The following is a 26,303-nucleotide window of genomic DNA, read 5'->3' as shown; positions in this document are numbered from 1 at the left end:
TATATGAGGGAGCAAGAAGACGTGTCTGGTGTATGAGGGAGATAGAAGACATGTCTGGTGTATAATGGGAGCGAGTAGAAGTGTATGATTATGAGGGAGTGATGAGATGTGTGGTGTATGAGGGAGCGAGAAGAGATGTCTGATGTATGAGGAAGAGAGAAGATGTGTCTTGTGGATGAAGTGAGAGAAGACATGTCTGGGTTATGAGGGAGGAAGACGAAGCCTCTGGTGTATGTGGGAGAGAGAAGACGTGTCTGATGTATTAGGGAGGAAGACGTTGTCTCTGGTGTATGAGGGAGAGAGAAGATGGTGTCTAGATAAGTTTTTGGTGCCGTCTTAACTGAGTTTTTTTGTATTCTTCTCAATGACAGATCCGATCAGTGCTGAAGGAAAGGAATTCCCAAGTATCCATTGATTTCTGTTCACGGATGGGCTGTTTGCAGGATGGCGGGTGCACAATCCATAGCGCAGTCAGCAGATCCCCGTCTCGTGGATGGAGGTAGCGCATCTGTAGTTTCAATTCCCCAAGTTGGAAACGTGTCCTGCAGATGTCCAGTACAGAAACAATTTTACCAGAACTGTTATTTTCTGCCCCAAAACCCTTGCCTGAATGGTGGGACTTGCATGTCGACTCTAACCGGTTACAGGTAGGCAGATTCTCTGGACCATGTTCCCGTGTGACTTATCCCTTACATCACCAACTTCAGACAGTCTACCTTTGAAACTAAAATATTTCCATTTGTCTTTCTAGGTGCCACTGTTTGACTTAGTTCCTTGGGCCGCGCTGCCAGCAGACTCAGAACATTTCACGGTAACGGCTATGCGTGGATTCATCCTATCGGCCACTGCTCGGACAGCCATCTATCGCTGGAGTTCGTAAGCAACAGCGCAGACGGATTATTACTACACAGCGGAGCGTCAAGAGCCAGTAAGAACTTCATCGCAGTTGGTGAGTATCAGGAAAGGGTGTAGCGTGGAAGAGCATCAACTAGAGAGCAGCGGCAGAGCACCTTCTCTCCATTATATTATGTATGGTTAAGTAATTTTATACCCCCTGTGCATCCTTTTGAGTTTCTTTAGGATGAAGATAATGGTGTATGTTTCGTTTTGTGCTTTAATTGATTCAAACTGAGAAGAAATCGAGAACTAAACCACTTTTATTGAATGTCTACACCGTACAATACAGAGTCAAATCACAAGTCCACTGCAGAGAGTAACAAGTAAATCGCAAGTAACAAGGCAAAAAGTAACAAGTACAGTGCAATGAATTACAAATCACAAGGCAAGGAGTAACAAATACAATGAGTTAAAAATCAATGCAAAGAATCACAAGTACAGTGCAACGAGTTACAAATTACAAGGCATAGAGTTACAAATACAATTATGAAGTCATGAGTAACATGAAGTGAGAGTAATAGTAGATCTACATTTACAATAAGCACAATTTAATTACATTCTTAGTCTGCTCCGGGTCCAGCCGCACTGCTGTTAATGTGGTTTTATTTCCATTCCCAAAGAGATTACGAGCGGCCGGCTCCTTCTCATCTTCAGACAAGACCTGACCACGCTGAGGCTCGGCTTTCCAGAGCAGGAGAACGTTACAGTTGGAGAATGGCATCGGATAGACCTGTGCATAAAAGATAAAGTAAGTTAATTATCACATCGTGAGCCAGACATGTAATTAATGCAGCCAGAGGAAAGCTTGAATATTCTCCTTTACTCACAGAAGTAGAACAAAGGTGAATCTTTAAGAGCAGACACAGAGCTGCATTATACTCAACTAACTGACCCTCAGCTAACTCTACATGGAACATATAACCAAGACAAGTCACACCAAATACACAACGATTCGAGTCACACGCAGTCACATTTACTTAAAGGAAATGTCAACGTCGGGCAGTCAGGGAAGATGAATTACTGACTTCATTTACTTCGGTGCAGGGAGTCAGCCTGACTCTGGATCGCTGCCGCACGGCTTTGATAAATGAGACAGAGGGGATCGGAGGAAAGCTACTTACAGAGGATCGAACGAGTTGTGAAGTCCACGGCGTCATCATGCAGGACAGAAGGTACGGAGCACACGGATGGCTTGGGCTGGAGATCAGGGCTGACTTTACTGAAGTCACAGACAATAAACCGGGATTAATGCCTAGCAGCTGCGGCACTCTGGTTGCAATCTGCGTGGATGAAGAGAAAGGAGGTGTTGAAGAGTCATGACAGTTTTTATGCATGTTTAATATTATCTGCAGTAGTAAAGCCCCACACCATGTGTTACTGTGACCCGTGTCTGATATGCATGCCATTCTCTGCAGGTTTTGGGAGCCGGATACCGTTCTGCAGCTCGGAGGCGTTAAGCAGTCATCTCCTCGTTCCCACAATCTCCTTCCGCACAAACCCTTTAAAGGCCGTCTCCGCAACATCGTTCTTAATAAGCAGGTAATGACTTTCTATCACACAGAGTATCGCTTACCTCTTACTGCAGACGGCTGCTCTGTAGTGGACATGGGATCTGTGGCTGCATCCGGTAAGTCAGCTTCGGTACTTTGGGGGTCTCTGAGCAGAGGGACACGGTATGACCAGGTGGGTTAGCAGGATAGTCCCGGCTGGTATCATGTAGGACAGAGGTTGGTAATGATTCCTATAAGACACAAATACATTAGAAAGTTCTTTGATTAGTAACGTGTTTTATTACCAATATTCACTAACATACAACTCGCAGATATGCAGCCAAACTGTGTGAGGAGCCGGGTCAATAGACATTCTATGGGTAACAAAGGGTAACTGAACCGTAAGAACGTAACAGGTAGGTCCGTATCAAAGCTTTCCACCGAGTTATCTTAGCTACTTTGTGCTGACCTGCAGAATGATATCTAATAATTTTCTTGATGCAGTGTGTTTCCTTTAACACAGGTGTATGATCTAGCAGCCCCACTGGAGGCCGTTAATAGCTCCCCAGGCTGTGTGAGGAAGGGTACAGCTTGCTCATCACCTGTACCCTGCGACTTTCCTTGCGTCAGTGACCCCTGGACCCCCAGCTGTGATTGCCCACCCGCTCACCAGGACTGCGGAAAAGGTACAGACTTGGCTTACACCCATGCGCTCACCGGTAATAACTCTACAAGAATATTAAAAAGAGAAACCTGAATTAATGGTTCCACCACCTCGCTGATATCAGAATGTCTCCCACTATAAAGTGTGTTTTATATTAAGCCAGTTAGAAGTGCTATTTTTCATGCCAATATTTATGTTATATTAAAGAGACTCACCTGAACCGGGACATCTTTGTGAATGCGCAGAGTATAGTGTAGATTATTGGAAAATGGGGAGTCGCAGTGCGATCATCAAGGAATCCATTCGAATGTTTGTGGCCAAAGCTCCACCAGAAAGGACTCTTCATACATCACATCTGAACGCTCTGCCACCGCCTGGTGCTCTGCTGGGCGATCATTTCTGTATCTTAGTGAATAGCGTAATCCGCATTATATACTCATCCTTTTGCAGATGTCCACAAACTTCTTCCATCCTGGAGGCCACATCCGGTACCTGCTCCCTCATTCTCCATCCGCAGCGGACACATTTTCAGGCAACGTTAAGAACACGCAACGCCGACAGCGTCATCCTGCGTTTGTCTTCTAAGCAGGGCCGGCCCTATAATGGGGCAGACTGGGGCAATTGCCCCAGGCGGCACTTTAGAAGGGGCGGCACTTTGCTGCCCCAAGCGCCTTTTTTTGTTTTTTTTTTGAAGCGGAGGAGAGAGAGGGGCACAGAGTGGTTTTCGCTTACCCGCTCGGCACCCCTCTCTCTCTCTCTCCTCTGCGGCGAGTCTCCCTGTTCGGTCCCGGTGCCGGAAGTGACGTCAATTTCCGGCGCTCAGCATTACAAGCCGGCATCGTGGCAGAGCAGGGAGACTCGCCGCAGGACTGTTTAAAGGTAAGTACCGGGGGGGGGCGGGGGTAGATAATGGCGTCGGCGAAGTTTAAAACGCCACGCCCCCCCGGCGTCCCAGGCGGCGTTAAGTCTTTGGCCGGCCCTGCTTCCAAGGACCGGAGCGAATCCACCTGCAGGTACCAAACACAGCATGAAGTCCATACCTTGACACGCGCCATGCTGCACGTTGGGTAGAGTCGCGTCCACATCTGAAGCTCCCGATTCAGAGCAGCCGGTAGATGGGACAGCTTTAGGGTCATTGTATTTCAGCCTGTAGATCATAGCGATGGTTCAGCATGACCCAGGGATCTAACAGCAGTTTGTTTTGTCGAGGTGAGGCATGGGCTTCTAACAGTCTGCTACAATCTCGGTGATGGTCCCAACAGTCACACTTCCCGACCATGAAATAGACACTGGAGAGTGGAATGACGTTGGCTTGGAAAGGATGCAGAACGAGTTCACGCTTCGCTTTAATGGAGGAGGGGAGCACAGAGAGATAACAGCAGCTCACGGGACCTACAAAGAAATTAAAGTCGATCTGAGATGCGAGACTCTGGGAAGCTTCAACCAATCGGGTTATCAAGGTAAAAAAACAATAGTTACCAATAATAAGATAAGAGTTTACGCTTTCACAACAACGGGCTTCAATATAACTGAAAGCAATTCTAGTGAATGTAAGATTAGAAGCCGTCTGTAAATCCATGTGGTATAAAGACTCTCCCTGCCCGTCATTACCTGGAATACACCATACGATGCTGAATTCTCACTGTCCCATCATGCGCTGATCTCCAATTCCTTCTCGCCAGCCGAATCCACCTGCCTCTGCGCAGAGGGACACGTCGGGAGCGGATGTCACGTCTTCAGCCCTGGACTCTGGATCAGCAATCCTTATATCATCTTGATTTGCCTCCTGACGATCATAGGTAAATTTAACACACCGTCTCCCTCATTACCTCCCATGTAACCCGGGAGGGGGGGCGCTCACCGGATCGTTCATTCATTAACCCAAGGGCGTTGGTTTATACAGCACTGGAAGTCCTACCAAGGGTGGATTGGGGCAAGTTAAGATTGGTAACAACCCTGTTATTCATGATGGATCAAGAAAAAGCATTAAAATATAAAAAATATTCAGTACCTTGCATGCTTCAAGAGGATAATTCTTGTGTCTCCATTCACAGCGCTGATCACCGTAATTCTGTTGTGGTTTCGCTGCAAGAGGAGGAAGACCATAAACCAAGTAGTTTATCACAGATCTGGGCATAGCCAGGACCTTGAGGACACCAGAAAAAACATCTTCCATTACAACGAAGACCACGTGAGTAAAGTGTTTGTGGGATACAATGTTACATTTTTTATATGTAGTTTGTAGCAAGTTTAAGACTTTGGTCCACTCACCAGCTGATGCTGATCCTGGAATTCTGATACAATCCGTACTCCATACACCTTAAGCCGCTTCATACACAGCTGAAAAGTTAAAGGGATAAAGGCCTTGTGTAACGAGATGGAATGTTTTAATTACCCAAATCACACTCAAAACACATTTATGTGGGGGGGGGATTTTCCATTTTCTGCAGTAGTAGCTCTGACTCCGGACAGAGTAGGGAAGCCTACATCCAGCAAGCGCTTTCATGCGACAGCTTAAAGGTCTATCACATGGAAGGAGACGGCTCCCCGGCGGGCAGCCTCAGCACGCTGGCGTCATCCGGAGCCGAGGGGGACGTGGAGTACAAGGAGGAGATGAGACGGTGGGGGCCAAAGTTTGTGACTCTCTCTAAACTCTACTCTTACACGGACGACGATCTGCAGTGAAAGAGCGATGATTGGGAAAGACATCCTATGCTTTTGGCAGAGACTTGCGGTGATAACATTGAGGATTGTGCAGCCGAAGCAACAATGGTTTGATCGGGAGAAGCTGCAGAAATAAAGGAGAGAAAGCGGACCAAAGAGCTTACAGTCTAACCCGTGGTATCCCCTCGCTCACCTTGGGACCAAGTCCACCGAGTCTGAAGATGTCCAGAACAGCAGCAAACAGATCTGCAAACCTAGAGCCGGGACAAGAAGCTTGCATTAGTTCTCTAGTTACCCTTTATACCCCCGCGTGACTCCAATTAACGTCTAATCACCGCACCCCTATCAAAGCTTTAACGACTCCATTTAACGAGCTCCACCCCAGACTGGGATTCCATTTCCTTACGAGGGCCCAATAAGGATACAGGATTTATTTCATTTTAACATTACGGGGCTCACTCGGCCCACCCACGTGACCCCCCCCCGTTCATGCCTTACCGCCGGCATGCATTCACCTGTGCCAAAGCCCCAGCTCCCTCTTCTGTTTTCACCTTTTAAAGATTTAAATAAACTCAGTAAGACGATTATTCGGCTCTTTGTCCTCAGTTTGTAGTAAAACATTGTCAGGGGCCGGCGATTAAAACAAAATATGGAGACAATTGGAGAGCAGCCCAAAACTCCATGAGGCCATTTTTGCTGCACGTGGTGAGTTCCAGCCCCAGTATTTGTTTTATATAGCGCCATCATATTTAGTAGCGCTGTACAATGGCTAGACAGGGTATAAGCCGTATGTAACGTAATTTGACTTAAAACACAGGAGAGGAGGGCCCACTTGTGTTCATAGGGGGCAAACCCTGCATTTTCAAAGTATATTCGACAAACACATTATTTCAAATAAAAAAAACATAGAAAACCACTTCTAACAGGATTATGGCCCACGAGAGCTCCTGTATACTGCGAAAGAGCATCTAAAAGTATGAAGTTAACCATTTAAGTGTAAAACAAAGAAATTACTTTCACAGTATTAGGTAACAAACACGCAAATAAACTCCACAACAAACTATGCACACCCCGACCATGCGAGACACTCTGTGACTGAAAGAAACGATCTCTGCTTCTGGGGGGTAGATCTAGAGGGCTGCATTCATTTCAAAATCACAGAATTCACAAACCTTTGCCGGTCCTTCTCCAAGCTCAAGACCAGAGAATCAGCTCCACAGGACCAACACACAGCACCAAGAAACACAAAGTTCTGGCTAGAAGGCTGGAGAAACGCCCGGGTTAAATAGACTTTTGATTGATTGAGGAAATGAGGTGCAGGTGTGAGTCAGGAGCAGGCAGCCATCTTATGTCCATGGAGAGGTAAATAGTACAAAATATAGTAAAATACATGCATATAGCTGTCTCGTGGCAAAACAGCAAAAAGTCTAGTTGTCTTGTGGCGTAATGGTGATTCTATTCCTGGTAAATATATATTATTATAGCGGCTGCGCGTATATCTAAGTCTTCAGAGTAGGTGAATTTGAGTTTATCTATTATGGACGAATGCACTTGGGAAGTAGAAATAGTGAGGCAAACTATAGCATTGGGAATGCCGTTCTGCCAGTGACAGCAGACGAGAGGGATTTAGAGTCATAATTACTGATGATTAAAGGTAAGCAGACAATGCCGTAAAGCGCTGGAAAAAGCAAGCAGGGTGCTGGGTTGTTGGTAGCAGGAAGAGTTTCTGCCTTGTATTGTAAATTATAAATCATCCAAAATGTTATACAAGGAAACATGCTTCTCTACTTATATATTTTGTGCTGTTCCAATAGCATGAGCATCCTGCCATCGTGTACTATTCACCATACTTCAATGGGCCCATCAGGAAATACTACTTTACAGAAAGGGTAGTGGATGCATGGAATCACCATACAGCAGAAGTGGTAGATGTTAATACAGTGAAGACATTTAAGCAAGCATGGCATACGCATAGGGCTAAGCTAGATATAGGATAAGGCCAGATACTAAGGAAAGGATTCAGAGGTTGGGCAGACCGGATGGGCCGAATGCTTCTTATCTGCCGTCACTTTCTATGTTTAACACAGGCAGGCAGAAGGGACCCTTGCGCTCTCTCGGAAACTTTACTAAAGGAGCCAGTCGACGTTGGGTGCTCGTTGACTCTTACTATTAGGTCCCTCAACATTGACATTGACGGCTCACTGAGTGTCACCCCGTGGCTGCAGCATGTATGTGTTATAACGACTCGCTGAGTGTCTCCCCGTGGCTGCAGCATGTATGTGTTATAACAGCTCGCTGAGTGTCACCCCGTGGCTGCAGCATGTATGTGTTATAACGGCTCGCTGAGTGTCACCCCGTGGCTGCAGCATGTATGTGTTATAACCCGAATGAGCTCATCCCTAAAAAATACTTATACTCAAACAACAAAACATACACTGAGACAGATGCTCTAATGAGATTGGAACCTGTAACTTTCCGCACGGCGAGTAATGCAACTTACCTGCGCGCCACACTTCCGATGAATGGATCTGCTCGTCCGTAATACAAATACTCAAATTCGCCCAATCTGAAAACATAATTTTACGTACAGGGCTCAACGGGATTAGAACCAGGACCAACCTGCATGGGATGTAACAAACACTGCCGCTGCACCACCCTTGCAACAGACAAAGCTGCTCGTCCGTAATACAAATACTCAAATTCGCCCCCCCCCCCGAAACCATAATTCTACACACTAAGCAGTTAGACACACTAAGCAATAGGTAGTGCACCTTTTAGATTGTGTGCATTATGTTAGATGGTATACGTATTGGTGCATCACACGCAGGCGTCATATGTTCATGGCGACGAAGAGTCTTCAATCATCTGATGGTGTAATGGTTAGGTGCACTGCCTGCCATATGTTGCGGTCCCGGTTCGATTCCCTGTAGCTCCGTGGGGAGCATCCAGCCATGCGGTGGTTTGAAGGTTCGGTGTGTTGCGTACTCGATGCTGTGGTCCCAGTCTGGTTTCGCTTGAAGGTTCGGTGTGTTGCCTATGAGATGATGTGCTGATAACTCGCTTCCGTGTGGCTTGGTACAGCTACTGACAATGTCTCTGTGCGTACAGCGGTTTTACCCTGAAAATAAAACGCGCGCTCCCGTATTATTATTATTTTTTTTAGCATTTATAGAAAAAAAGCATAAAAGGTGTTGTGTACTACCGACTGGCTCTAACCCCCAATCATCCTGACCCGCACATACGCACAGCACTTTCACACACCACCGAACATACTCATACGTCTTACACACCGCACCGAACATACCCATACGCCTTACACACCGCACCGACCATACCGCACCGCAACCACTCGCCAGGCCTCACGGGGATTAGAACCAGAAACCAAACCGCTTGGTAAGTAAGTACACTTGACACCTGCGCCACCCTTGTGGCAGACCGAATATGCTCGTCCGTAATACTTATACTCAAATTCACAGAGTCTAAAAACATAACTTAATGTCTCTGGTCGCAGGACTTCCTGGGACACGAACCCGGAACTCACGGCACAGTGTGTGATACACGCATCGCACGCGCCACCTTCGAGATGGAGAAGAGCTGCTCATCCCTAATACAAATACACAAATTCACCCACTGGAAAAACATAATGTTACAAATATCCACCCTTACACGCAGGCCGCACAGGGATTAGAACCAGGAGCCTCACGCATGGCGAGCGCTACACCTAACACATGTGCCACGCACACGGCTGGATGGCTGCCCTCGTCCCATCCACATATACTCAAATTTACCTACTCCAAAAAACATAAAATCATATGTTATACAGGAATCACAGAGATTAGAACCAGGGGCCAGGAGCACGGTGAAGAACACAGCTAAGACATGCGCCACCAGTACCACGGGGCAAAAGGGCCTTGTCTGTTATACAAATACTCAGATTCACCGACTCTGAAAACATAACATTAGTCTATATACAGGATACATGGAGAATAGAACCTGCATCCACTTGTATGGAGGGGGGGTGGGTAACACACCAAACACCTAGACCACCATCTCAACTGGGTCAGGAGGTTTGCCAGTTCCACAAATACTCTGATGTACCCGCTCTAAAAGATTAAGAAAAAGATCATACAGCAGACCGGCGGGTGAGAACCAGCAGCCAACCACACGTTAGGCAATCCACTTAACCATCACGCCATTCCACCACACGAGGTGGACGCCCACCGGCTCCACATATACTAATATCTCCCGACTCTAAAAACATTAGAAATAAATTAGCCACGAAGCGAAGGGGGTTAGAAGCACTATACAGTTACCTACGGGAGCGAAGCGGGTTTGAACCAGCAACCAGTCACAGTTTAGGCGATACACCTAACCGTTACGCCACACCACGACAAGGCGTCGGCCGCCCACCTGCTCTACATTTACTCATACGGACCCCCTCTAAAAACATAAGAAGAACATGCAGACGCGCTACACACGTAGATCCAGCTTTCATGGAGATTAGAACCAAAATACTTTTATATGGTTAGTAATGCATACGATGTCTGCCTGCTCCACATATAATCATATGCACCAAGTATAAAATGATACAAATACACAGATCCACTATAACAATCAACACAACCGCACCACACATTCACAGGGACTAAAATTATCATTCACAACATGAATAACGCACCCAACCTTTACGCCACCGCATGAACGGGAGCTCGCCGGCTGCCTGATACACATACATGCACCAAATATAAAATAAGTCACACACGCACGCATGCACGATAACACTCACTATAACACAGCCACACTATACACAGCGAGTTCACCTGTTGTATTACAGGTAATACACGCAGCCACTACACCACACCATGGCATGATAAACATATACTTAGATTCACACGCTCTAAAAACATTTAAAAAAAACACATTCACCAGACGTTTGTTTACTGAGATCACGGGGTTGGAGCCAACAAAGCACTGCATGGTAGATAATGCACCAAACACCTAACCTACCACTGCGGCTGGTTATGACTTGACCGATTGTCCCCCAAATACTCTTATGTACCCCACTCTAAACACTTAAGAAAAAAAACATTCAAGCCAACATCAAGTTACCGACAGGAGTTAAGGGGGTTAGAGCCAACAACAAGAGAAACGGTAGGCGACGCACCTAACCGTTACACCACACTGCAGTAGGCTCCTGATCTTCCCCTGCCCCACATATACTCATATATACCCCTCTAAACACATTAAAAGCAAACACACGGACACGCAGCACACATCAACACGGGTTTCACGGAGATTAGAACCGGTAGCGTTTTGGGTGGTGGGTAACGCACCTAACATCTACACCACCGGCGCAAATTGATCTTTGCTGGCTGCTGTTTCCACAGCACAATACTCTGATGTACCCGCTCTAAAAGATTAGAATTCAGCTCATACAGCAGACCGACCAGCAGCCAGCCACACGTTACACAATTCACTTAACCATCACGCCATTCCATTACAGGAGATGGGCGCCCACCGGCTCCACATATACTAATATCTCCCGACTCTAAAAACATTAGAAATAAATTAGCCACGAAACGAAGGGGGTTAGAAGCACTATACAGTTACCTATGGGAGCGAAGCGGGTTCGAACCAGAAACCAGTCACAGTGCAGGTGATACACCTAACCGTTACGCCACACCACGACATGGCGTTGGCCGCCCACCTGCTCTACATTTACTCATACGGACCCCCTCTAAAAACATAAGAAGAACATGCAGACGCGCTACACACGTAGATCCAGCTTTCATGGAGATTAGAACCAAAATACTTTTATATGGTTAGTAATGCATACGATGTCTGCCTGCTCCACATATAATCATATGCACCAAGTATAAAATGATACAAATACACAGATCCACTATAACGATTAGACTTGGGCACCAGGGAGCTCTTCGTGTTCGTCTTCAGGGGGGAAAAAATCTTCGTAACCCCTGCTACGCAGCCAGGAGAAAACGAAGATGAAACGAGCACGAAGAATGTCCACGAATATTCGCCCGAAAAGAAGACAGGAACGGGCGAATATTCGCGGACATTCTTCGTGCTCGTTTCATCTTCGTTTTCTCCCGGCTGCGTAGCAGGGGTTAATACGGGGTTAAGAACACATCGGAGCCGCAGCAGCAGATGCGTTCGCGCCGTGAAGGTACGTGTGTGCGACTCTCTTGGTCGCCGGAAGGGGGCTGGTCTGGCATCAACAAATGAATTATTTAATTTTATTTTAAAGTTATATTTATTGTTTACTTTATTATATTTATTTAACGTTGTAGTGCTACCCTACCCAGCTATACCTACCTACGTGCACTAGTATACCTAGTTTAGCTAAATTTGATGGGACAGAACTGGAAAAAAGCAGGACTGTCCACAAAAATGTTGGGTGTGTTGGCAGGTATGCAAATGGAAAAATGTGGGACAAGAACTAAAAAATAGCTTAGGGTTAATGTACGGTTATTTTTAAGATTATTAGCAGTGCACTGATTTGTTTAAAGATGTATTATGTCTAAATAAGAAGCTTGCATTAGTTCTCTAGTAACCCTTTATATAAGTTTGGTTCCGCCCCCTGTTTGAAGGTTAAGTTTAGAATGTTCAGGCCCCCCGTGCAGACGATTACTCTGGCTCTGCCGCCCCACACAAACGTAAGGAAAACATCTTGTAACAAACAACTACCGATAGTTTAATTAGAGATTGTTTATGTGCAAGTGCAAACAAGTGCAGTAATATATTAAACACCGGTAACAGTGCAATGTTTGTAACAAAACTTGGGCCTTCCGCACTCCCTAGCATGCAATCAATCCCTCTGCTCCCACAACTCAAAATAAAATATTTGCCGCACTGGCTGAGTGAAGACTGTGAGTTAATGCAGTCTTCCATCGTTCTGACCATACTGTAACGTTGGGAGGTCCTCTCCCCCATAATCATCCCCAGAGTCCCTTTCTCCCCTCATTCACTAAGCTGCACCTCTCTTTTTCCTCCCTCCTTACGGTTCAGGGATAGCTCAAATAAACATTGCGGTGTTGGTGTGTGTGTATGTGTTTGAGTGGCTGTGTAAGTCAGGAATCATGGAAAGTATAAAACAGTCGATAAGACACCTGACTTTTATGCCACTAAGTAAAAATATTTGCTCTAAAAATATAAGACAAAATACTTTTGCAAGCTGTGTATAGGGTAGAGCGGCTGTGTTCATATTTACACAACCACACGGTACAAGAGCCCTTAGGTAGGGAACCAGAAACCTTGTCCTTTGTAGGCATCGCTCCTAGCCACAACGCTGTTATGTGCTTTGTCTCCCCATTTGGCGTATAAAGCCTGGCTGTTCCTGAGGAGATGTGCGTAGGGGCGGCAGGCGAGTGTAATATATCTGTGGGGTGGGGAAATTTCCAACTACCTGGTGGGGCGGGGAAATTTCCAACTACCTGGTGGGGCAAAGGTTAGGTGTATATCCTCCAATACAGAAGGTTACCGGTTCGTTCCCCCAGCTTGACTTATGTAAATATATATAAGTTTTAGAACGAGTGCATGTGAGTATAAGAGGACTACGGAAAGCGTGAATTCTCAGTCATGCGGGTGGCACAATGGCCAGGTGTCTTATGCACCATACAAAAGGTTGCTAGTTTGATTCCCATGAGCCCTAACAGTAGCGGTGTCTGTGGTGGGGGGGGTCGGCATTAGGTTGAGTGTATGAGTCGGTGTGTGTGAGTATGTTTGTGTGTGACAGCGTATTTGTGTATATCAGGACTCATGGGAAATGAATCACGAGATAAGGCACCTGTTTTTATGCCGTTATCTAAAGATATTTTGTGCTGAAAAAAAAATAATTGGCGCATACAGCTAATTATATATTTACACAGCAGCTTTTTTCCAAACACAACCAGGAGGAATCGAACCAACAACCTCGAGCATCATAGGCAGCCCACTTAACCATCACACCACAAAGTTCTTACAGACAATCACTCTCCTCGTGGATATATAATGCCTGCCTGTGTCTGCATCACGGACGCGGTATATAAATGTGAAACAGAAATGTTTGTGTGACTGCCGTGTGGCGTAATGGTAAGCTATCAACCTTCCAGCCAAAGGGCTGCCGGTTCTAATCCAAAAAAGTCCTTTTTTTATTTATATTACAAAAAACCTTGCATTTAATAAATGGATTGCAAAAAGCCGGGTAAATTTGTGATTAGGAAGTAAAGTTCATATTCTGGAAATATAATGGATGGTAGACGTTGCTTACAGTCAGGATGGGTATTTTTTACATTGTGATGTGAGGGATGTCGATGTTGAGGGACCTAATAGTAAGAGTCAACGTCGACTGGCTCCTTTAGTAAAGTTTCCGAGAGAGCGCAAGGGTCCCTTCTGCCTGCCTGTGTTAAACATAGAAAGTGACGGCAGATAAGAAGCATTCGGCCCATCCGGTCTGCCCAACCTCTGAATCCTTTAATCATCAGTAATTATTACTCTAAATCCCTCTCGTCTGCTGTCACTGGCAGAACGGCATTCCCAATGCTATAGTTTGCCTCACTATTTCTACATCCCAAGTGCGTTCGTCCATAATAGATAAACTCAAATTCACCTACTCTGAAGACTTAGATATACGCGCAGCCGCTATAATAATATATATTTACCAGGAATAGAATCACCATTACGCCACAAGACAACTAGACTTTTTGCTGTTTTGCCACGAGACAGCTATATCTACATGTATTTTACTATATTTTGTACTATTTACCTCTCCATGGACATAAGATGGCTGCCTGCTCCTGACTCACACCTGCACCTCATTTCCTCAATCAATCAAAAGTCTATTTAACCCGGGCGTTTCTCCAGCCTTCTAACCAGAACTTTGTGTTTCTTGGCGCTGCGTGTTGGTCCTGTGGAGCTGATTCTCTGGTCTTGAGCTTGGAGAAGGGCCGGCAAAGGTTTGTGAATTCTGTGATTTTGAAATGAATGCAGCCCTTTAGATCTACCCCCCAGAAGCAGAGGTCGTTTCTTTCAGTCACAGAGTGTCTCGCATGGTCGGGGTGTGCATAGTTTGTTGTAGAGTTTATTTGCGTGTTTGTTAATTCTGTGAAAGTAATTTCTTTGTTTTACATAAGTTTTTCAGTAGTTTGGTTACACTTAAATGGTTAACTTCATACTTTTAAATGCTCTTTCGCAGTATACAGGAGCTCTCGTGGGCCATAATCCTGTTAGAAGCGGTTTTCTATATATATCTTTTATTTGAAATAATGTGTTTGAAAATGCAGGGTTTGCCCCCTGTGAACACAAGCGGGCCCTCCTCACTTGTGTTTTAAGTCAAATTATGTTATATACGGCTTATGCCCTGTCTAGCCATTGTACAGCGCTACTAAATATGATGGCGCTATATAAAACAAATATTGGGGTGGAACTCACCACGTGCAGCAAAAATGGCCTCATGACGTTTTGGGCCGGTCTCCAATTGTCTCCATATTTTGTTTTAATCGCCGGCCCCTGACAATGCTTTACTACAAACTGAGGACAAAGAGCCGAATAATCGTTTTACTGAGTTTATTTAAATCTTTAAAGGTGAGAACAGAAGAGGGAGCTGGGGCTTTGGCACAGGTGAATGCATGCCGGCGGTAAGGCATGAACAGGGGGGGTCACGTGGGTGGGCCGAGTGAGCCCCGTAATGTTAAAATGAAATAAATCCTTTATCCTTATTGGGCCCTCGTAAGGAAATGGAATCCCAGTCCGGGGTGGAGCTCGATAAATGGAGCTTGTTAAAGCTTTGATAGGGGTGCGGTGATTAGACGTTAATTGGAGTCACGCGGGGGTATAAAGGGTAACTAGAGAACTAATGCAAGCCTCTTGTCCCGGCTCTAGGTTTGCAGATCTGTTTGCTGCTGTTCCGGACATCTTCAGACTCGGTGGAGTCCATCCCAAGGTGAGCGAGGGGATACCACGGGTTAGACTGTAAGCTCTTTGGTCCGGTTTCTCTCCTTTATTTCTGCAGCTTCTCCCGACGTCTCGTAATCGCAGCTTAAGGGACCGTTTCCATGAAGCCCTCCGGTCTTCCTGCAGAAAGCGTGCGCGGCGCTGCTCCGATCACACAGCTGGAGCTCTGTCGCGTTGAATGCGTCCTGCAGAGAACATTCACTCGAATTAAAACTGATTGGTTGGTTAGTCTCAGCAAGTTGTTAAACGAACATTCATCCAATTTAACCTGTTCTGCACCAAATCTGTGCTTGCTTACCCCCCCCCATAAATGTATTTTGAGTGTGATTTGGGTAATTAAAACATTCAATCTCGTTACACAAGGCCTTTATCCCTTTAACTTTTCAGCTGTGTATGAAGCGGCTTAAGGCGTATGGAGTACGGATTGTATCAGAATTCCAGGATCAGCAGCAGCTGGTGAGTGGACCAAAGTCTTAAACTTGCTACAAACTACATATAAAAAACGTAACATTGTATCCCACAAACTCTTTACTCACGTGGTCTTCGTTGTAATGGAAGATGTTTTTTCTGGTGTCCTCAAGGTCCTGGCTATGCCCAGATCCGTGATAAACTCCTTGGTTTATGGTCTTCCTCCTCTTGCAGCGAGACCACAACAGAATTCTGGCGATCAGTGCTGCGAATGGAGACACAAGAATTATCCTCTTGAAGCATGCAAGCTACTGAATATTTTTTATATTTTAATGCTTTTTCTTGATCCATCATGAATAACAGGGTTGTTACCAATCTTAACTTGCCCCGATCCACCCTTGGTAGGACTTCCAGCACTGTATAAACCAATGCCCTTGGGTTAATGAATGACTGATCCCCATAAAGGTGGTGCTGAGCCCCCCTCCCGGGTTACATGGGAGGTAATGAGGGAGACGGTGTGTTAAATTTACCTATGATCGTCAGGAGGCAAATCAAGATGATATAATCCGCTCCCGACGTACCCCTCTGCGCAGAGGCGGGTGGATTCGGCTGGTGAGCGTGGCACGTGCCGTGTTTGCAGGGGTGGCTGGCACATAACGTGTAGACGCAGTGAGCCTCTGTGCTGTTCTCTGTAAGCAGGTATCCTGGGGGGGCACCTGTGGAGTTACAGGGAGAGAAGGGGGTTAAATCAGATCAGATACATTTTAAGCCAGTAAAACTAAATCATGTAAAGTGTTTCAAAATGTTTCTTCCTCTTTCATACAGGACAACGATTCTCATTATCCCTCGACACATGGGAGTGGTGCTTTAACAATCGAGTGGAGTGAATGCGGTGTATGGAGTGCAGCTTAACTGGGAATGCTTAGAAAGCACAAGGTAAGACCCCAAAGCTCTAATGTCTTGTGACCCCAGCACGTGTTGGGTGATACCTGCATTTGTGGTTCATCCATAGATCAACGCAGACAAAGCTGCGGCTGCAGGGGCTGCTGCTACAGACGTCTGAGACGCAGCCTTCGGTCGCTCCTTCCCGGCTTATAACTGACACCGGCGAGGCCGTCGTGTACTCCATGGGCAGGCGGCAGCCGATCAGTCTCGCGTTCTTTATGCATCCTGATTACACAGAAGGAATTGGAGATCAGCGCATGATGGGACAGTGAGAATTCAGCATCGTATGGTGTATTCCAGGTAATGACGGGCAGGGAGAGTCTTTATACCCCATGGATTTACAGACGGCTTCTCCTCTTACATTCACTAGAATTGCTTTCAGTTTTATTAAAGCCCATTGTTGTGAAAGCTTAAACGCTTACTATCTGTAACAATTTTTTTATATCTTTTTTACCTTGATAACCCGACTGGTTGATGCTTCCCAGAGTCTCGCATCTCAGATCGACTTTAATTTCTTTGTAGGTCCCGTGAGCTGCTGTCGTCTCTGTGCTCCCCTCCTCCATTAAAGCGAAGCGTGAACTCGTTCTGCATCCTTTCCAAGCCAACTTTGTTCCACTCTCCAGTGTCTATTTCATGGTCGGGAAGTGTGACTGTAGGGACCATCACCGAGATTGAAGCCCATGCCTCACCTCGACAAAACAAACGGTGCCGTTAGATCCCCGGGTCATGCTGAGCCATCGCTATGATCTACAGGCTGAAATACAATGACCCTAAAGCTGTCCCATCTACCGGCTGCTCTGAATCGGGAGCTTCAGATGTGGACGCGACTCTACCCAACGTGCAGCATGGCGCGTGTCAAGGTATGGACTTCATGCTGTGTTTGGTACTTGCAGGTGGATTCGCTCCGGTCCTTAGAAGGCAAACGCAGGATGACGCTGTCGGCGTTGCATGTTCTTAACGTTGCCTGAAAATGTGTCCGCTGCGGATGGAGAATGAGGGAGCAGGTACCGGATGTGGCCTCCAGGATGGAAGAAGTTCATGGACATCTGCAAAAGGATGAGTATATAATGCGGGTTACGCTATTCACTATGATACAGAAATGATCGCCCAGCAGAGCACCAGGTGGTGGCAGAGCGTTCAGATGTGATGTATGAAGAGTCCTGTCTGGCGGAGCTTTGGCCACAAACATTCGAATGGATTCCTTGATGATCGCACCGCGACTCCCCATTTTCCAATAATCTACACTATACTCTGCGCATTCACAAAGATGTTCAGGTGAGTCTCTTTAATATAACATAAATATTGGCATGAAAAATAGCACTTCTAACTGGCTTAATATAAAACCCATCTGTATATTGGGAGACATTGTGATATCAGCGAGGTGGTGGAACCATTAATTCAGGTTTGGGTCTCCTTTAATGTTCTTGTAGAGTTATTACCGGTGAGCGCATCGTTGTAAGCCAAGCCTGTACCTTTTCTGCACTCCTGGTGAGCGGGTGGGCAATCACAGCTGGGGGTCACTGACGCAAGGAGAGTCGCAGGGTGTGGGTGATGAGCAAGCTGTACCATTCCTCGCACAGCCTGGGGAGCTATTAACGGCCTCCAGCGGGGCTGCTAGGTCATACACCTGTGTTAAAGGAAACTCACACCCCATAAAGAAAATGATTCGATATCATTCTGCAGGATCAGTTCGGATAACTCGGCAGAAAGCTTGGATACGGACCCCGCTACCAGTTAAGTTCTTACGGTTCAGTTACCCTTAGAATGTCTATTGAGCTGGATCTTGGCGCAGTCTGGCTGCATATCTGCGAGTTGTATTATTGCTCTTCATCGCATTTGTCGAGATGTTCGTTGAATTAAAGTTGCCAAATTCTACGGTGTCCACCAGAAGGAGCCCCCCGTCTGCTGCTGAATATTGGTAATAATACACGTTACTAATCATAGAACTTTCTAATGTATTCGTCTTATAGGAATCATTACCAACCTCTGTCCTACATGATACCGGCCGTGACTACCCTGCTAACCCACCTGGTCATACCGCATCCCTCTGCTCAGAGACCCCCAAAGTACCGAAGCTGATCCAGTTTACCGGATCCATGCGCAGCTCCCACGTCCACTACAGAGCAGCCGTCTGCAGTAAGAGGTAAGCAATGCTCGGCGTGATAGAAAGTCATTATCTGCTTATTAAGAACGATGTTGCGGAGACTGCCTTTAAAGGGTTTGTGTGGAAGGAGACTGGGAACGAGGAGATAACTGCTTAATGCCTCCGAGCTGCAGAACGGTATCCGGCTCCCAAAACCTGCAGAGAATGGCATGCATATCAGACACGGGTCACAGTAACACATGGTGTGGGGCTTTACTACTGCAGATAATATTAAACATGCATAAAAACTGTCATGACTCTTCAACACCTCCTTTCTCTTCATCCACGCAGATTGTAACCAGAGTGCCGCAGCCGCTAGGCATTAATCCCGGTTTATCGTCCGTGGCTGCAGAAAAGTCAGCCCTGATCTCCAGCCCCAGCCGTCCGTGTGCTCCGTACCTTCTGTCCTGCATGATGACTCCGTGGACTTCACAACTCGTTCGATCCTCTGTAAGTAGCTTTCCTCCGATCCCCTCTGTCTCATTTATCAAAACCGTGTGGCAGTGATCCAGAGTCAGGCTGACTCCCTGCACTGAAGTAAATTAAGTCAGTAATTCATCTTCCCTGACTGCCCGACGTTGACCTCTTTTCCTTTACGTAAATGTGACTGCGTGTGGCTCGAATCGTGTATTTGGTGTGACTTGTCTTGGTTATATGTTCTATGTAGCGTTAGCTGAGGGTCAGTTAGTTGAGTATAATGCAGCTCTGTCTGCTCTTAAAGATTCGTCTTCATTCTACTTCCGTGAGTAAAGGAGAATATTTAAGCTTTCCTGTGGCTGCATTAATTACATGTCTGGCTCACGATGTGATAATTAACTTACTTTATCTTTTAGGCGCAGGTCTAGCCGATGCCGTTCTGTCTGTAACGTTCTCCTGCTCTGGAAAGCCGAGCCTCAGCGTGGTCAGGTCTTGTCTGAAGATGAGAAGGAGCCGGCCGCTCGTAATCTCTTTGGGAATGGAAACAAAACCACATTAACAGCAGTGCGGCTGGACCCGGCGCAGACTAAGAATGTAATTCAACTGTGATTGTCAATGTAGATTTACTATTACTCTCACTTCATGTTACTCGTGACTTCAGCATTGTATCTGTTACTCTATGCCTTGAAATTTGTAACTCGTTTGTGATTCTTTGCATTCTGACTTGTAACTCTATGACTTGCGATTGACTTGCGATTGGTTACTCTTTGCATTGTACTTGTGGTTTGACTCTCTGTATTGTACGGTGTAGACATTTAATAAAAGTGGTTTAGTTCTCTATTTCTTCTCAGTTTGAATCAATTAAAGCACAGAAAGAAACATACAACATTATCTTCCTCCTAAAGAAACTCAAAAGGAGACTTAGGGGGTATATAATTATTTAATAACATATGTAATAAGTATATAATATAATGGAGAGAAGGTGCTCTGCTGCTGCTCTCTAGTTGATGCTCTTCCACGCTACACCCTTTCCTGATACTCACCAACTGGGATGAAGTTCTTACTTTCTCTTGACGCTCCGCTGTGTAGTAATAATCCATCTGTGCTGTCGCTTACGAACTCCAGCGATAGATGGCTGTCCGAGCAGTGGCCGATAGGATGAATCCATGCATAGCCGTTACCGTGAAATGTTCTCGGAATCTGCTGGCAGCGCGGCCCAAGGAACTAAGTCAAACAGTGGCACCTAGAAAGACAAACGGAAATATTTTAGTTTCACAGGAAAACTGTCTGAAGTTGGTGATGTAAGAGATAAGTCACACGGGAACATGGTCCAGAGAATCTGCCTACCTGTAACCGGTGAGTCGACATGCAAGTCCCACGGGGCAGAGAATAACAGTTCTGGTGAAATTGTTTCTGTACCGGACATCTGCAGGACACGTTTCCGACTTGGGGAATTGAAACTATAGCTGCGCTACCTCCATCCACGAGAGGCAGGGATCTGCTGACTGCGCTATGGATTGTGCACCCGCCATCCTGCAAACAGCCCATCCGTGAACAGAAATCAATGGATACTTGGGAATTCCTTTCCTTCAGCACTGATCGGATCTGTCATTGAGAAGAATACAAAAAAACTCAGTTAAGACGGCACCAAAAACTTATCTAGACACCATCCCAGTTCTGTGGGCATTAGGCACCCCAGGACCAGCTCCTTCCCACAACAAATGCAGATAAAGACGATTAAAACGCATCGCTCTTAGATCTTTACTTTTGTTATAAAGTAATAAACCCCCGGCTGTACCCTCAGAGATTCAAAACCAAGGGAATTATTTCCACAAAACTCTGAAAGACAAACCGGATACATCTAGATATCTGATAACTGAGACTGATAAATATTCTGCGTTTTGTAATATCATTAATTTTAAGAGACAGCCGACGTTATTCTTACTCAGTAATAACGCCATAAACACTCTGTCCATACCTTCTCTCTCTCGGCTGTCAATAAGCTCCGTAAGATCTCGGGTTTGTGGCAGGAAGAAGCACCGCATACTGAAAATGTCACGTCGGTCACGTCAGACACGTCTTCTTACTCTCTTATACAACAGACACTTCTTCTCTCTCCCTCATACACCACACGTCTTCTCACTCACTCATACACGTCTTCTTTCTCCCTCTTCCACAAGACGCGTCATCTCACTCCCGCATACACCAGACACTTCTTCTCGCTCCCTCATACACCAGACACTTCTTCTCTCTCCCTCATACACCAGACACGTCTTCTCTCTCCCTCATATGCCAGACATGTCTTCTTGCTCTCTCATATACCAGAGACGTCTCCTTGTAAACTTATACAACAGACAAGTCATCCAGCTCCCACATACCCGAGACACGTCTCATCACTCCTTCACACACCAGACACATCATCTCGCTTCATCATACACCAGACACTTCAGCTCTCTCCCTCATATATCAGACAGATCTTCCCTCATACACCAGACGCGTCTTCTCTCTTCGTCATACACCAGACGCGTCTTCTCTCTTCGTCATACGCCAGACACTTTGTCTCTCTCCCTCATACAACAGACACGTCTTCTCTCTCCTTCATACACCCAGGGCCGGCCTTAGGGGTGTGCGACCTGTGCGGCCACACAGGGCGCCATGGCAACAGAGGAACATGATGGGGACTTAGTGCTTGTAGACACTAGAGCCCAAAGACAGACTTGGATTATGAATATTTTAATAACAAAAAGACAAAGATTACAGTGCCAGAATTACAAAAAACAAGACATACAAAATAAAAATAAAACAGCAAACATTTCTTAAAAACAATGGGACTTAAACACAGGACCCTCACTCACGAGTTTCTCCAATACGCAGGAGCCTCACTCACGAGTTCCACGAGATTTTACATGTGGGGCAGTCACCATGGCGACCAGTGGGGTGTTAAATGTAGTGCAGTCACCATGGAGACCAGTGTGATGTTTTCCATGTAGCACTTTGGCCCAGAGTTCCAAATGGACCCCTTACCGGTGGCGTCCAGCAGCGACAGCGGTGTTTGGCAGCGGACTCTCTGTCCAGGGTCCTGAAGAGGGTCACGGCGCCGGTCTCCCAGTTCACCCCAACGGGACAGTCCCCGGGGGACAGCGGCTGGAATGCAGAAGACATTGAGTTCTCCAGGTTCCAGGGCGCTCACAGCAGAGCCTGGGGCGGCGTCTTCTGCTATGGAGATGGCATAGAACGCCTGGGGCACGGGGGATGCCCTCTTCCGTCTGAAGAAGCCTCCTCTTTACTGGGCACCGAAAACGTCTTGGCCCTGGGGCAAATCCGCAGCTGTAGGGGGGGGGCGCTGCGCAACGGGGGCTGGCCGTGGTCCCGGGCATACACAGTCAGGTTAAGGGGCTTCTTGACGTTCAGAAAGGACCCCACCAGGACCACCTGGCCGGTCTTCGGGACGATGAAGAAGAAGTAGTCGTTGATGGGCTCGGCGAAGTACACCAGCTCGGTGTTGGTCCCTTGATCCGGATCGTGGATCTGAACACCACGAACCTCAGCCTCGCCGTCTCATCCAGGCTGATTGTGGAGCAGTTCGCGGGGGCAATCCGGGGGGCATTATGATTCTTATCCAACACGTGCACGGTGAGCACGGCCAGCTCGGAGAGGAGCACCGCTGGCAGCACAGTCCCAGCATGAACACATACCGGGAGCTCTCCTCCCTGTCCAGCACCTGGGTGGTCTTCAGAGACAGTTGGGCATACCTGTGGTGGAAATAGACCTCAAACAGAGACCCCCTGTCTCCGAGCAGTTCCAGATGCAGCCGGCAACCTGTTACCCCGGAGCACCAAGGCTGGGGGCTGATCCTGTTCAGGGGGATGTTTAACCCATTCACTTTAGTCCCTATGGGCCAGTTCTCCTGCACTGACCCGGAGAAGACTTTTAGGTCTTTTAGGTCCTTCATCAGTCCAGGTGGCCAGAGACTCCAGAGCCGACCTGGAAAGGAGGATGCAGAGCAGTCCATCATCAACCATCCTCTTTGTAAAGCTCATAACTGCTGCAGATCCAGAGAAACCCAACTTTTAGTCCACTGCCGCCATCAACATCTTAGTTTCCAAAGCAGATCAGCAGCAGCTGTAGGGTTTGTCTGGTACAGCATTACAAACTCAACAGCCAGCAGGATAAATGCTTAAGAACCCAACATGTATGCGGTGGAACAATAAGAACCCTTAACAACCCAAACTTGTAGCCCACTGCGCCATCAACCTCTTAGCTTCCAAAGCAGATCTGCAGCAGCTGTAGGCTCCGCGGACCACCGGGTATATGGACGTTCCACGGCACTGAGTACGCGCCCGGGCAGCAGGTCTGCGGGCAGCAGGTCCCTATAATATAAAGACGCAGATCTGCTGATATAAAGTTATAATATAAAGACACAGATCTGCAGATATAAAGTTATAATATAAAGACGCAGATCTGCAGATATAAAGTTATAATATAAAGACGCAGATCTGCAGATATAAAGTTATAATATAAAGACGCAGATCCTCAGATATAAAATTATAATATAAAGACACAGATCTGCAGATATAAAGTTATAATATAAAGACACAGATCTGCAGATATAAAGTTATAATATAAAGACGCAGATCTGCAGATATAAAGTTATAATATAAAGACACAGATCTGCAGATATAAAGTTATAATATAAAGACACAGATCTGCAGATATAAAGTTATAATATAAAGACGCAGATCTGCAGATATAAAGTTATAATATAAAGACGCAGATCCTCAGATATAAAATTATAATATAAAGACGCAGATCTGCAGATATAAAGTTATAATATAAAGACGCAGATCTGCAGGTATAAAGTTATAATATAAAGACACAGATCTGCAGATATAAAGTTATAATATAAAGACACAGATCTGCAGATATAAAGTTATAATATAAAGACGCAGATCTGCAGATATAAAGTTATAATATAAAGACGCAGATCTGCAGATATAAAGTTATAATATAAAGACGCAGATCCTCAGATATAAAATTATAATATAAAGACACAGATCTGCAGATATAAAGTTATAATATAAAGACACAGATCTGCAGATATAAAGTTATAATATAAAGACGCAGATCTGCAGATATAAAGTTATAATATAAAGACACAGATCTGCAGATATAAAGTTATAATATAAAGACACGGATCTGCAGATATAAAGTTATAATATAAAGACGCAGATCTGCAGATATAAAGTTATAATATAAAGACGCGGATCTGCAGATATAAAGTTATAATATAAAGACGCAGATCTGCAGATATAAAGTTATAATATAAAGACGCAGATCTGCAGGTATAAAGTTATAATATAAAGACACAGATCTGCAGATATAAAGTTATAATATAAAGACACAGATCTGCAGATATAAAGTTATAATATAAAGACGCAGATCTGCAGATATAAAGTTATAATATAAAGACGCAGATCTGCAGATATAAAGTTATAATATAAAGACGCAGATCCTCAGATATAAAATTATAATATAAAGACACAGATCTGCAGATATAAAGTTATAATATAAAGACACAGATCTGCAGATATAAAGTTATAATATAAAGACGCAGATCTGCAGATATAAAGTTATAATATAAAGACACAGATCTGCAGATATAAAGTTATAATATAAAGACACGGATCTGCAGATATAAAGTTATAATATAAAGACGCGGATCTGCAGATATAAAGTTATAATATAAAGACGCGGATCTGCAGATCTAAAGTTATAATATAAAGACGCAGATCTGCAGATATAAAGTTATAATATAAAGACGCAGATCTGCAGGTATAAAGTTATAATATAAAGACACAGATCTGCAGATATAAAGTTATAATATAAAGACACAGATCTGCAGATATAAAGTTATAATATAAAGACACAGATCTGCAGATATAAAGTTATAATATAAGGACGCAGATCGGCAGATATAAAGTTATAATATAAAGACGCAGATCGGCAGATATAAAGTTATAATATAAAGACGCAGATCTGCAGATATAAAGTTATAATATAAAGACGCAGATCTGCAGATATAAAGTTATAATATAAAGACGCAGATCTGCAGATATAAAGTTATAATATAAAGACGCAGATCTGCAGATATAAAGTTATAATATAAAGACGCAGATCTGCAGATATAAAGTTATAATATAAAGACGCAGATCTGCAGATATAAAGTTATAATATAAAGACGCAGATCTGCAGATATAAAGTTATAATATAAAGACACAGGTCTGCAGATATAAAGTTATAATATAAAGACACAGATCTGCAGATATAAAGTTATAATATAAAGACACAGATCTGCAGATATAAAGTTATAATATAAAGACGCAGATCTGCAGATATAAAGTTACGATATAAAGAGCCAAATCCAGTGAAAGTAACGCGTGGCCGAGCCAACTACCCACAGCCATTAATATCACATTTGTTGCACGAAGTCAGAATTATCCGGGCAATTAAACACGGAACGTCCAGAACACGGCAGAGAACCGAGGGGCATCTAGGGGCGTGCGGGAGGCTTTAAATAACACATAGCAAACAAAAATGGCAGACGGTGTTATTACTATTATTATTATTACTGATATACACAATATATACAACGTATCAGCACCAAGAACTTGGAACGATCAGCTTTACACACATGAGAGGGTAACCGGCACGCCGCGGCCCAGCGAGC

General features: G+C 45.2%; 1 protein-coding gene across 1 annotated transcript in view; it reads left to right on the top strand.

Annotated features, from left to right (window-relative positions):
• The first annotated feature begins 759 nt into the window (after positions 1–759).
• The window catches only part of LOC128467684 (putative neural-cadherin 2), a 267,631-nt gene continuing 242,087 nt past the window's right edge, over positions 760–26,303 (top strand). The window contains exons 1-5 of the mRNA XM_053449362.1: positions 760–949; positions 1,518–1,649; positions 1,946–2,069; positions 2,313–2,436; positions 2,911–3,073. Coding sequence (XP_053305337.1) covers positions 2,056–2,069; positions 2,313–2,436; positions 2,911–3,073 — 301 coding nt within the window. The 5' untranslated portion in view covers positions 760–949; positions 1,518–1,649; positions 1,946–2,055. The remainder of the gene's footprint in view (positions 950–1,517; positions 1,650–1,945; positions 2,070–2,312; positions 2,437–2,910; positions 3,074–26,303) is intronic.

Source organism: Spea bombifrons, chromosome 10, assembly GCF_027358695.1.
Source record: "Spea bombifrons isolate aSpeBom1 chromosome 10, aSpeBom1.2.pri, whole genome shotgun sequence".
Classification (NCBI taxonomy): domain Eukaryota; kingdom Metazoa; phylum Chordata; class Amphibia; order Anura; family Pelobatidae; genus Spea; species Spea bombifrons.
This window is presented reverse-complemented; position numbering and strand designations above follow the sequence as displayed.